Here is an 11,406-nt window from a genome sequence, read left to right on the forward strand (position 1 = left end):
CCCCCCCCCCCCCCACACACACACACACACACACACACACGTCTTTTGACAAATCACATCAGTTTCTTTCAGATCTGATTGGTCAATAGACCAATTAGTGAAGAAAAAAACAGCATCTGGCTGCCTGTGTAAACGCCAGAAGGAAAACTGAACACATTAGGCTACCTTGGACCTGACTACTGTGCCTCAACTCATTGTACACACTGACAGACTTCCAAGACCAATCTAATGGGTGCTACCACTTTTTTGCAGAAGCGTGAGGTAGCTAGTATTGCTGTTACCTGTCAGCAAGGCTGAGATATCAGGGTGAGCTGTTAATGTTCAGTCACTTTCGTAAGTCCTTAGTCACGTTTATACAAAGAGATGGCAAATTAACACAATTTCAAGGTGAAAATGAACGCAAGTATGCCGTGGGTAGCTTTCAGGACACTGACAATGTGCTCATTGCCTTGGCCTGAATTTCCACAGGCAAGTACATGGTATTCTCATATACGTCTATATGTGCGACTTGGGCTTCTCGCGATAGCTTTTTTTGCCATCCAACATGGCGTCGTAGGGATGCTGTATTGTTGTTTTACATGTACCTAGCTATGTGACAAGTGGATTCCTCTCGATTTATTACAACTAAAAAACGAACTACACCAAATTGTCAGTCTCGATTCTGCGGGTATGAGAGGTCTAGGAAGACTATGCTGAGATCCACCGGTTTCTTCCGTGGAATTGACTGCCCGTTTTACACGGATAGCTGCAATGGGAAAAGCGGCAAATATGGGTGCAACAGACCATACTGCCACTTCAGACACAGCAAACATAGACGTGCGTCGTATGGCTCAAATGACACTAGAACATCAAAAGAACTTTACTCCAAACAAAAGGGTGATTTGCATTTATTTTGTATTCCTCTAACTTAACTATGTTAGCTAGCTATCCAGTGTTTGTCGCAGTGGCTGCATAACGTTAGCTACAGTGTTTAGCTAAATATTTTAACCATTGTGAAATATAAAAAATATATTTCGCCTTACTGAGGGGTTGATAACATCACATATTGTACATTAAATAAATCCTCAATCGGCTATACTGTGTAATTCGTTATGGCTGCATTAGCTAACTAGCTAGCTAGTACATGTTAGCTAGTAAAGTCAGAGTGAGGTAAGGGGGTGTCCTTATCTTAACCCGTAGAACTCAATGGTTCTTCGTGTTGTGACAAGTCAGGTTTGTTGACAATGGCATTTGAAACCTTATTTCGATGCAAGGTAGGGACATAATATAACATTCAACTGAACTGTTTGAGTACCTTAAAAATTTGGATTATGTTTACCATAGAACATGCTTGACAATTTGCTAATCCTAATTGGTATCTAATGGCTTCCTTCAGAGCAAGGTGGCTATGACCCATTCAACCCAGAGGTAGTAAGACCAGAGGAGCAACAGAATGGGGAGCCTGCTGCTGCAACAGTGGACATGGGTGCCCTCGAGCTTGAGTTGGTCAATCGTGCCATCGAGGCGGTACGCAGTGAGGTGGAGCGGGAAAAGAAGAAGCTCTCACAAATCGGGGACCTGGAATATGACCCTTCTGCCAGTTCTCCTAAAGTGTTGCTGAAACCACTCTCACAAACTGGAGACCAGAAATATGACCCTACTGCCAGTTCCCCCAAGCTGGTGCCAAAACCACCATCACGATTTGGGGACCAGGAATATGATCCTACTGCCAGTTCCCCCAAAGTGATGGCTAACTGGCCAAAACCACAGGCCGTGGCATCCCACTTGGCGTATGACCCAGGCAGTTATCAGATGACCACAACAGCTGATTATAATCCCACCCCTCGCTCCAGTAAGTACACCTTGGACTCTGACAGCAAGGACAACCATGCCAGCTCCATGGAATATGTGCCCACCTCGGTTACCAAAACAGCTTTGAAGAAGCCTGCTCCTCGAACACGATCTCCTCATCTACCCTCTCCCCCTACTAGTCCTAAGTACTCCAATAATGCGTCCTTCTCCAAGAACAAGTACACAGTGGATAATTCTAAACCATCCACAGACATGGAATATGACCCTCTCTCCAACTATTCAGCTAAAATTGCTGTCAAGGATAAGAAAGACCAGAGGATAGGTGCTTCTAAGGGAGAAGTGAAAAAAAGACCTCACCTGTCAGGGACAGGAAAGCTGTCAACGGATGAGGAATATGTGCCAACCACTAAGAAGCCTCGACAGGTGATACCAGACCCACTGAAGTACACTGTCAGTTTCTCTGAGTCTGATGAGGAGAGCTCTGGGACAGAGTATCGACCCACCTCTCTCAGCCGTCTGCAGAGGAGGAAGAGTAGCAGTGGGTCAGTGGAGGAAAAAGGAGAGAGGACTGAAAGAGCTCTAGGTGGGCTGAAACAACAGAGGAGTCGGGAGGCTAAAGAGCAGGAAGACTCGGAGAACCAACAAGTAGCAAGGCAAAAAGACAAACCAGAAACTGAAAAAGTGCCAGGTAAAACCAGCCACACGAAGATCATCAAAGTAGAGAAGGTGCATAAATCTGAAAAGGAGTCCAGTAAAAAGAGTGGTAGTAGTAAAGAAAAAGGAGCAGGGGACGGTAAGAAAATAAGTGATTCAAAGACATCAAGCCACGAAACTGCAAAGAAGGACAGCAAGAATCAGGGAAAGAAAGAAGAGGAGAAAAGCAAGATAAAGGATAAATCCATAGACAAAGGCAAGGAGGGACAGGAAGAAAAGAGAAGTGATGGAAAGAGTAAGCTAAGGACAGACAAAATAAAAGGGGCGTCAAGCAAGAGTGAGAGAGAAAAGGGGGGTGGGGATAGTAAAAAACTGAAGACTTCAGACAAGGAAAAGGACACTTCAAAGTTTAAAGAACACAAGAATGGTAAACATGACAGCAGTGGAAGAGAAAGGGGCTTCAATAAAGTTAGCAAAGGGAGTTCTAACAGCAGTAAAGACAAGGTGAAGAAAAACAGCAGAAGCTTCTTGGATGGCAAAACAGGAAAGGTGAAACAAAGATCTCTGAGTCACATAGATCTGTTTGGGGATGAGAGTGCAGAGGAGAAACGCGAGGAGGATGACGAGGAGGAGAAAATTGTGAGGAAGTCAGCTGCTGCTTTCAAGAGGGGGCATTTGAATAAGAGGAATGCCTCAGAGCTCACCCCCTCATCCTCAGAGGATGATGACGTTGGTCCAGAGAATGACAGAGGCTATGATGACATGGATGGTGGTGGGGTGGACTACTCCGGTCTGCAGATGGACATGGACTTTGACCTGGATGAAGACCCAATGGAGGAGTGCTTACGGATCTTCAATGAATCCAAGGATGTGAAGACAGAGGACAAGGGAAGGCAAGCCAAGGTACCCATAGATTGCCATTTCCCTTCATTACAAGTTGTATTGTACAATATTTCCTTAGGTTAGCATTCACTGCAGTGTATCCTGTTCATATAGGTCAGTAAAAATGTGTGTAACTCATTTTAGAATGGCACTGAATGTAATGTGTTTGTTTCCAACATTCTGTTCATTAAATATTGTGTGAAATGTAAATCTGCTCAGTTTTTCCTCTCTTTTTCCCAGCCCTCTAAAGATTCTGATGATGAGGATGCCACAGACAGCAATCAAACTACTCTCTTTCCTGGGCAGAAGAAGAGGGTTTCACATTTCTCTGCCAAAGGAAGTGTGAGTTTGTTCTCTGGTATTTACCCACATCTCTATGGTAACCACCGTAGCAAAAAGCCTTTCATTGAATACAAACTGGATTCTGTGTTTCAGACTGAGGCAACACCAAAGCCTCCGTCGTACAGGAGACTGACTGCCCAGGAGATCTGTTACCAGCGCATGCAGATTGCCCAGCAGCAGGCCTCTCAGCTTGCAGCAGCCGTGAAGACTGCCTCTACACCCAGACCCAGGCCAAGCCTCAGTCCCTTCCCTGGGGAGAGGAAGAGAGTAGCCCACCGCCCCACCCCCTTACCATCCTCCTCCAAGTCTGGTACGAATGCTTGGCCTATGGCCGTTCTATCTTTCACCCCATATATGGTCATGTCATCTTAACACAGGTTTTCCCAAACTCAGTTCTGCCCCCCCTGCCTGATTCAAGTAATCAAAGCTTGATGATGAGTTGGTTATTTGAATCAGCTTTGTTGTGCTAGGGCAAAAACCAAAACGTGCACACGGGCCCCAGGACCGAGTTTGGGAAACCCTGATCTAACACGGAGTTTGTATGCATTACGACAGCCCAAAAATATGAGACCAGAAAAGTGTCATTTAAGGAATGTGTTGTTGAGAATCCTTTCTTTATCTGACTACAGGTCTTGTCGAGGCAAAGCTAGCAGGCAGCAGAGTGTTGTCGCTCACCAGGACTCTCCCAGGTGGTGTCTCTGTGAAGGCCCAGACATCAGCCGGCATCCTGTCAAAGACCACCACCACTATTGCACAGAAGAGGGTGGCACACACTCCCACAATGAAGGTAACGCCAGGAATTTATATTATGTCAGAACATTATCATGAAAACAGGACATTTGTGTCTATTTAGTTGAAATTATTTTTATGCTCTTCTCAGAGCTCTGCCATGAAGCGCCCAGTGATTCCCACTGAGTTTGGAGCCAAAGTGCCCACCAACGTCCGCCAGCGATACCTCAACAACTTTATAGATGAGTGTATGAAGTTCTGCCCCTCTGAAGACTTGTCCTTCCAAATGGTATGTGAGACCACACAGGGTTGAACTGATTTATCATTTAATCTATCCATGTCTACTGTTAAGTATGTGTGCTCATGGCACTGCTAGTGGTATCCCATTTTAGAAAAGGGTGGATGAGTTATGTTTGTGAAATATTTGATGTGAGTTGAAGTTCTAACAGTGGACTGTGTCTCTAGGCCCTGGAGGAGGAGAAGGTGGTGTATGACCGGAGCAGCAGTAAGAACATCTACCTCAACGTGGCAGTCAACACACTAAAGAAGCTACGCAGCAAGAGCAGCTCCCCCACCTCACCCGTTGCCAGTATGTCACTGACACATACATTAACTATGTAGCAATTACAAACAGATGGCGTTTGGTGTAGTTGCAGCGCTTCTGTAAGTCGTTGCCCTTTTGCACAGATCTAGGATAAAATCTCCCTCCAAAAATGGCAACCTTTACCGTTAGGTGAAAAGAACCAAACTAACATAGATCAGAGTCTAATCAGCCTGTTTGTCTTCTTTCAGGGAGCCCTGCAGTGGTGGGGAACAGGAAGGCCCAGTCCCATGAGGAAGTGCTGGGGGGACGCCTCGCTGCCAAGACCAGCTTCACCATCAACAGGACTGGCAAGCAACAGGAGGAGAAACTCAGTGGTGAGTAGCTAGTCCTCCTCTGGTTGGAGCTGGTATTACAGGCAGTAGATGTTTGATTAGGCAGGAAGGGCTTTGTATTTTAGCTATGTGTTGTCTGCACGGCTGCAGGTGTCAGGCTGTACAGGAAGCTGAGGGACTATCTGATGACGGAGGAGCAGCTGCAGGAGCATGGATACCCCAGGCCACACCCTGAGCGCTCAGGTCGAGCCGTGGTCCACAACGTCCCGGAAAAGAAGAATGTTGACCGTAAGTCTCTACAAAGCACTCTACACACCCTCCTCAGTCTGGTTGGATCAAATCCTTCTCTGCCAGACTAACAGATTTTTTGATTTGTTCAAAGCTTTTGCCAAGGTGTGCTGTCGATGTGGGGCCGAGTATAAGATCAACGCCAACGGCAACTGTGTTCGCAAGGAGGAGTGTAATCACCACTGGGGCCGTCTGCGCAGACATAAAGGTAGGTCTGTCTGTGTGTATACAGTGAGTTTCAAAAGTATTTGGACACTAGCTAGGTTTCCATCCACTTTCCAACATATTTTCATGCAAATATTCTCAAATCTGCATAAAACAATATGTGCATTTTCCCACCAGAGATGTTTCGAGCAAACAGACTTTTTGCGGATAAAAGGCTGTGCGTGACGACGTAGTGCACATAAAAATACACTATATATACAAAAGTAAGTGGACTCCCCTTCAAATGAGTGGATTTGGCTATTTCAGCCACACCCGTTGCTGACAGGTGTGCACAAAGCGAGGTCCATACAGAAATGGTTTGTCGATCGTTGTGGAAGAACTTGACTGGCCTGCACAGAGACATGACCTCAACCCCATCGAACACCTTTGGGATGAATTGGAACACCGACTGTGAGCCAGGCCTAATCACCCAACATCAGTGCCGTACCTCACTAATGCTCGTGGCTGAATGGAAGAAAGTCCCCATAGTAATGTTCCAACATCTAGTGGAAAACAGCAGAGGGGGGACCAACTCCATATTAATGCGAATGAGATGTTCGACGAGCACTTGTCCACATACTTTTGGTAATGTAGTGTAACTTTTCCCGTTAAATTCCCATATACCAAATGAAAGTTAAATGGGTTTTCATCGCATTTTCAACTTTACTGATGGTCTTGTCAAAAATAAACTGTTGCATTATATAGCAAATGTACCCACTCAGATAGTGCGGGTAGGCTACCTACATTATGAGATTATTATGGATGAGAGAGATATTATTTGTATTTGTCAAACGGCAGCCAAGCATCGATGATCATTTCATCAGAATAAGACCCTTGATATTGATTGGAACTGAGCATCAAGCTCATCACCGTGCACTTTCACCACCTTGTGAAGTTCATCATAATTTATTTCATCTGTAACAAACTGCATGCTTTCCCGATGAGTCGTAGTGGGAGGACCACACAACATGTCATAGCGTGACTTTGATATGATGGTTATTATTTCAATATTTGCGAATAAAGGCGTTTCCACCTCAGTTAATTTTACAGACCCAAAAAGATCCCACCATATCGAATGAACAAATTGTGGTAATTGATACATTTTTTATGACATTTCATGTTTCCATCAGCACGATTGTAACTTTTTTTAATGCGTCAGGTAATTAATCTGCACGAAATAGTTGGGTGGAAATGTGGTTAGTGGCAATTTGGGAGTTTTGACTCTGTACTTCAGCACTTTGAAATGGTACAATGACTGGGGTTAAAGTGCAGATTTAATTTGAGGGTATTGTCATCCATATCGGGTTAACTGTTTAGAAATTACAGCACTTTTTGTGCATATTCTCCCCATTTTAGGGGACCAAAAGTATTGGGACAAATTCACTTGTGTGTAATAAAGTAGTCACAAGTTTAGTATTTGCTCCCATATTCCTAGCTTGTGACTTGTTTTGGTTGTGTTTCAGATTATTTTGTGCCCAGTAGAAATGAATGGTAAATAATGTATTGTGTCATCTTGGAGTCACTTTTATTGTATATAAGAATAGAATATGTTTCTAAACACTTCTAGATTCATATGGATGCTACCATGATTACAGATAATCCTGAATGAATAATGATGAGTGAGAAAGTTAGACGCACAAATATCATACCCCCCCAAAAATGCTAACCTCCCCTGTTTATTGTATTATATTCTTATTTACAATAAAAGTGACACCAAAATGACACATTATTTAACATTAATTTCTATTGGGCGCAAATATATCTGTAACACAACCAAAACAAACTTAAATGGGGGAGACTATGTACAAAAAGTGGGGTTCACCTGATATGGATAAAAAATACCCTCAAATTAAAGCTGACGTTCTGCGCTAACATCATAGTTATTGTATCATTTCTAATCCAAAGTGCTGGAGTACAGAGCCAGAACAACTTAAATGGTGTCACTATCCCAATACTTTTGGAGCTTACTGTATTTGTCTATGAACTTTTGCAGTGATTGAATTTGTGCATGTTGTAAAATGAATGTTAGGATTTGAATGTAGTGTCATATTTTGAGTTGGACTAGCAAGAGCTTCTGTGTGTCTGTGGTAACAGTGTCGGGAGGCTGGGAGACCAACTACAGCTGCTGCTCAGGGACTGTGGGCTCTCCTGGCTGCTCTGTGTCTAAGGTAACACACCTAACAGTTCTGCTGTGTGATCAGTAATAATGTCAATACTGAGTTTGAACTGAGAAACAATGGGAACACAAGGGGGCAGTGGTGTCCAAGGCACATCGTGACTGGTTCTTATTGAGCTTGATGACTTCCATTCAAAGCAGAATACTTTCTCTGTTTGTGTTACATTTTAAGAATCAACTAATACCTGCCATTTGATTTTTCACCTTGCCTCCTGTCTGTCCACAGCAACACGTTCAGGACGGACGCAAAGAATCATTGGACGGTTATGTTCAGACCTTTGAGAAACAGCTGCCCCCAGACGGCAACGGTGGAGTCTACGCCCTGGACTGTGAGATGGTGAGCTTGCTGCTGCACTGCTTTTCTTTGGGCACAATTAGCTGTATGAGTGCTGAGAGGGCATCTTAATACCTTATATAATGTGTCGTCTTTGTCGCTCTCTTTCTCCTTGGTAATAGTGTTACACAAAGCAGGGTCTGGAGCTGACCAGGGTGACTGTTATCAACTCTGAGCTGAAAGTCATCTATGACACATTTGTCAAACCCGAAAGCAAAGTGGTTGACTACAACACACGGTAAGGAATCGAGAATAACAGTTTTCAATCTTGAGTGTGGAGATATACAATATCTAGCATATGCGCGTACACACGCTAGGACAAATATACAAGTTTTCATCATGGTTTGCGCAGGTTTTCGGGTGTAACAGAGGAGGACCTGGAGAATGCGACCATCACCCTGAGAGACGTGCAGGCTGTGATCCTCAACATGTTCAGCACTGAGTCCATCCTCATCGGACACAGCCTGGAGAGTGACCTCTTTGCCCTCAAGGTACACACACACATATACTCCCCTAATCTGATTGCCCTCTGGGCATTACGTGTGTGTGTTTTACTATACTATTCGTGTGAGTTCCAGAAGTCCTCACACGAATAGAAAACCAACAAAAATTCAGAGAAGTTTGGACATTTTGACGGTCCTCAGTTGTAGAAAGGCTATTTTAGTGGGGTCTCCCGAGAGGCGTCACTACAGACCCGGGTTCGATCCCGGACTGTGTCACAACCGGCTGTGGCCAGGAGTCCCATAGGGCGGCGCTGAATTGGCCCAGCATCGTCCTGGTTACGGGAGGGGTTGGCTGGTGGTGCTTTACTTGGAGGGCCGGGCGCCTGCAGGCTGACTTCGGTCGTCAGGTGAACAGTGTTTCCTCCGACACATTGGTGCGGCTGGCTTCCGGGTTAAGCGGGCGAGTGTTAAGAAGTGTTGTTTGGCGGGTCATGTTTCGGAGGACGCATGACTTGACTTTTGCGTCTCCCGAGCCCATTGGAGAGTTGTAGTGATGAGACAAGATCGCAATTGGATATCACAAAATTGGGGCGAAAAGGGGTAGAATACAAAAAATGGCTGTTTAGGGAAAATAGGATTTTGAATGGGAATCAATCCTCACAACTATAGTACGACGTAGGTAGATGTGTCTGTGTAATGGCCCTCACTCTGTATCTCATGCTGTCTTTGTAGGTCATACACAGCACTGTAGTGGACACAGCCATTGTGTTCCCCCATCGCCTGGGCTTGCCATACAAGAGGGCCCTGAGGAACCTCATGGCAGACCACCTCAAACGCATCATACAGGACAGCGGTGAGCAGCTAAACCCTCATTACACGGTTTATTGTTCCTCTGTATGATATACATTGGTCACATGTCAACAAATCACTAGTAGGCCATTTCCCTCTGGTTTCAGTTGAAGGTCATGACTCCAGTGAGGACGCCTGCGCCTGCATGGAGCTCATGATATGGAAGATCCGAGAAGACGCCAAGGTGAAGAGATGACTTCTGCTCCCCTCTAACCAGACCGCTGTAGAGAGACAGACAGGGAGGGGGAGAGAAGGGGAGCTGAGGGCCCTGGAGAGAACTGTCTGTCTGAGAGGCCAACCGCACAGCACTTGAGTTATACTGTGGTGGGACCTTGGCAGTGACAGGGAGCAAGATGCTGAGAATGGGCTCCTCTAAAGAGATCTGCAGGGATGGCCAAGTCACTGTGTTGCCTGGTCAGGTAGGCCATAGTGGACAGGTGCTGCTGGAGTACATTGTTGGAGTTCCAGCAGAGCCAGAGCCCTCGATAGAGTTAGTTGGTAAAAGGCAGAAATCAACAGTGTTTTCATTTACTGTTCCTGTTTTATTTAGAAAATCCATGATCATGATTGTCACCAGTTTTTGTTGGTATGTATTCTTCTCCTCTGGCGATCTAACTCTGAAAGACTGGGTGGGTTCTTGTTCACATTGTTATTGTTATGTGAATAAGGATAACATTCTATTGCTGCTGAGCTGCATCCTTGGCCCAACTTGCACTATAGAAATGCTCTCTTCTCCTATTGGGCTAAAGTACCTCATCTGTGTTGAATGAATACAGTACTGAAGACTTGGTACTGAAGAACTTGCTACATCGTTGTCTAAACATGGTTATTCTCAGACATGGAACGGTGCCACCACACATGCACTTGGTGTTGGGGTTTGCACTTAGTTTGTACCACATCTGTGCTGTTAGATGAAATGTGGTCGATCTCTTAGTATTTTGTCGACTCTCAAACTTGATTAATCATGACAGTCAGACCCCAAAACAGAAATATTTATGTGTCTAAAATTGTCCTGGTATGGTTGATTAGAGATATTGTGTTGAATAGCTTGACCATCAAATCTCACTATCTATCTTTGTGTCCTGTGCACTGCATGAAAGTGAACTTGGGCTATTTTTATAGCCACACAGATAGAACCTATTACTCCCAGGGTATGTAGAAAACTATGTCCACATTATGCAACAATTAGTTATTCAATGCAGACAGATATCAAATTGTTTATAGTAGCTAAAGGCTATAATTTTGTGTTAAATATGGTATAACATATGAGGGTAAAAACTGGTGCTGTAAATATGCTGTAAGTTGTTTCCTTTTGTATTTTTTTTGTTTTGTTTATTATTTTCTATTAAAAAGATTGAAAAGATCTGGTTTATGTAATTTATTTTTGCTGCCAATGTCAAAGTGTAATAAACATTGTGTATAGTTGCCCAAATGTAGGTGGTTTACTTAAATATTAGTGCCTATCCTGCCTATCCTGTGCATATACAGTGCCTTCAGAAAATATTCTCACCCCTTGACTTTTCCCACGTGTTGTTGTGTTAGAGTGGGGTTAAAATGGATTTAATTGTAAAACATTTTGTCAACAATCTACACAAAATACTCTGTCAAAGTGGAAGAAAAATTCTAACCATTTGTAAAAAATAAAAAACAATTGAACTCTATATCTTGATTAGATAACTATTCAACCTCCTGAGTTTAGAATCACCTTTGGCAGCGATGTGAGTCTTTCTGGGTATGTTTCTAAGAGCTTGGCACACCTGGATTGTACAATATTGCACATTATTTTTTATATTATTCAAGCTCAAGGTTGTTGATCATTGCTAGACAGCAATTTTCAA

At 44.0% G+C, this 11,406-nt stretch overlaps 1 protein-coding gene across 1 annotated transcript; it reads left to right on the plus strand.

Annotated features, from left to right (window-relative positions):
- The first annotated feature begins 524 nt into the window (after positions 1-524).
- Positions 525-10,931, plus strand: LOC139409228 (RNA exonuclease 1 homolog). The gene is made up of 16 exons (XM_071154083.1): positions 525-876; positions 1,376-3,348; positions 3,568-3,669; positions 3,763-3,979; positions 4,299-4,456; positions 4,550-4,687; positions 4,864-4,987; positions 5,191-5,316; positions 5,425-5,562; positions 5,657-5,770; positions 7,861-7,934; positions 8,169-8,279; positions 8,399-8,514; positions 8,629-8,767; positions 9,452-9,572; positions 9,676-10,931. Exons 1-16 carry the CDS (start codon positions 690-692, stop codon positions 9,762-9,764), a joined length of 3,927 nt encoding a protein of 1,308 aa, XP_071010184.1. The 5' UTR covers positions 525-689; the 3' UTR covers positions 9,765-10,931.
- The last annotated feature ends 475 nt before the right edge of the window (positions 10,932-11,406 follow it).

Source organism: Oncorhynchus clarkii, chromosome 5 (genome assembly GCF_045791955.1).
Source record: "Oncorhynchus clarkii lewisi isolate Uvic-CL-2024 chromosome 5, UVic_Ocla_1.0, whole genome shotgun sequence".
Taxonomy (NCBI): domain Eukaryota; kingdom Metazoa; phylum Chordata; class Actinopteri; order Salmoniformes; family Salmonidae; genus Oncorhynchus; species Oncorhynchus clarkii.

Bases quoted from the DNA above. Each gene is read 5' to 3' on its own strand.
- LOC139409228 (XM_071154083.1), top strand. From the start codon at position 690: ATGCTGAGATCCACCGGTTTCTTCCGTGGAATTGACTGCCCGTTTTAC. The intron at 5,317-5,424 runs GTGAGTAGCTAG...GCACGGCTGCAG, and splicing joins ACAGGAGGAGAAACTCAGTG to GTGTCAGGCTGTACAGGAAG. The intron at 7,935-8,168 runs GTAACACACCTA...GTCTGTCCACAG, and splicing joins CTGGCTGCTCTGTGTCTAAG to CAACACGTTCAGGACGGACG.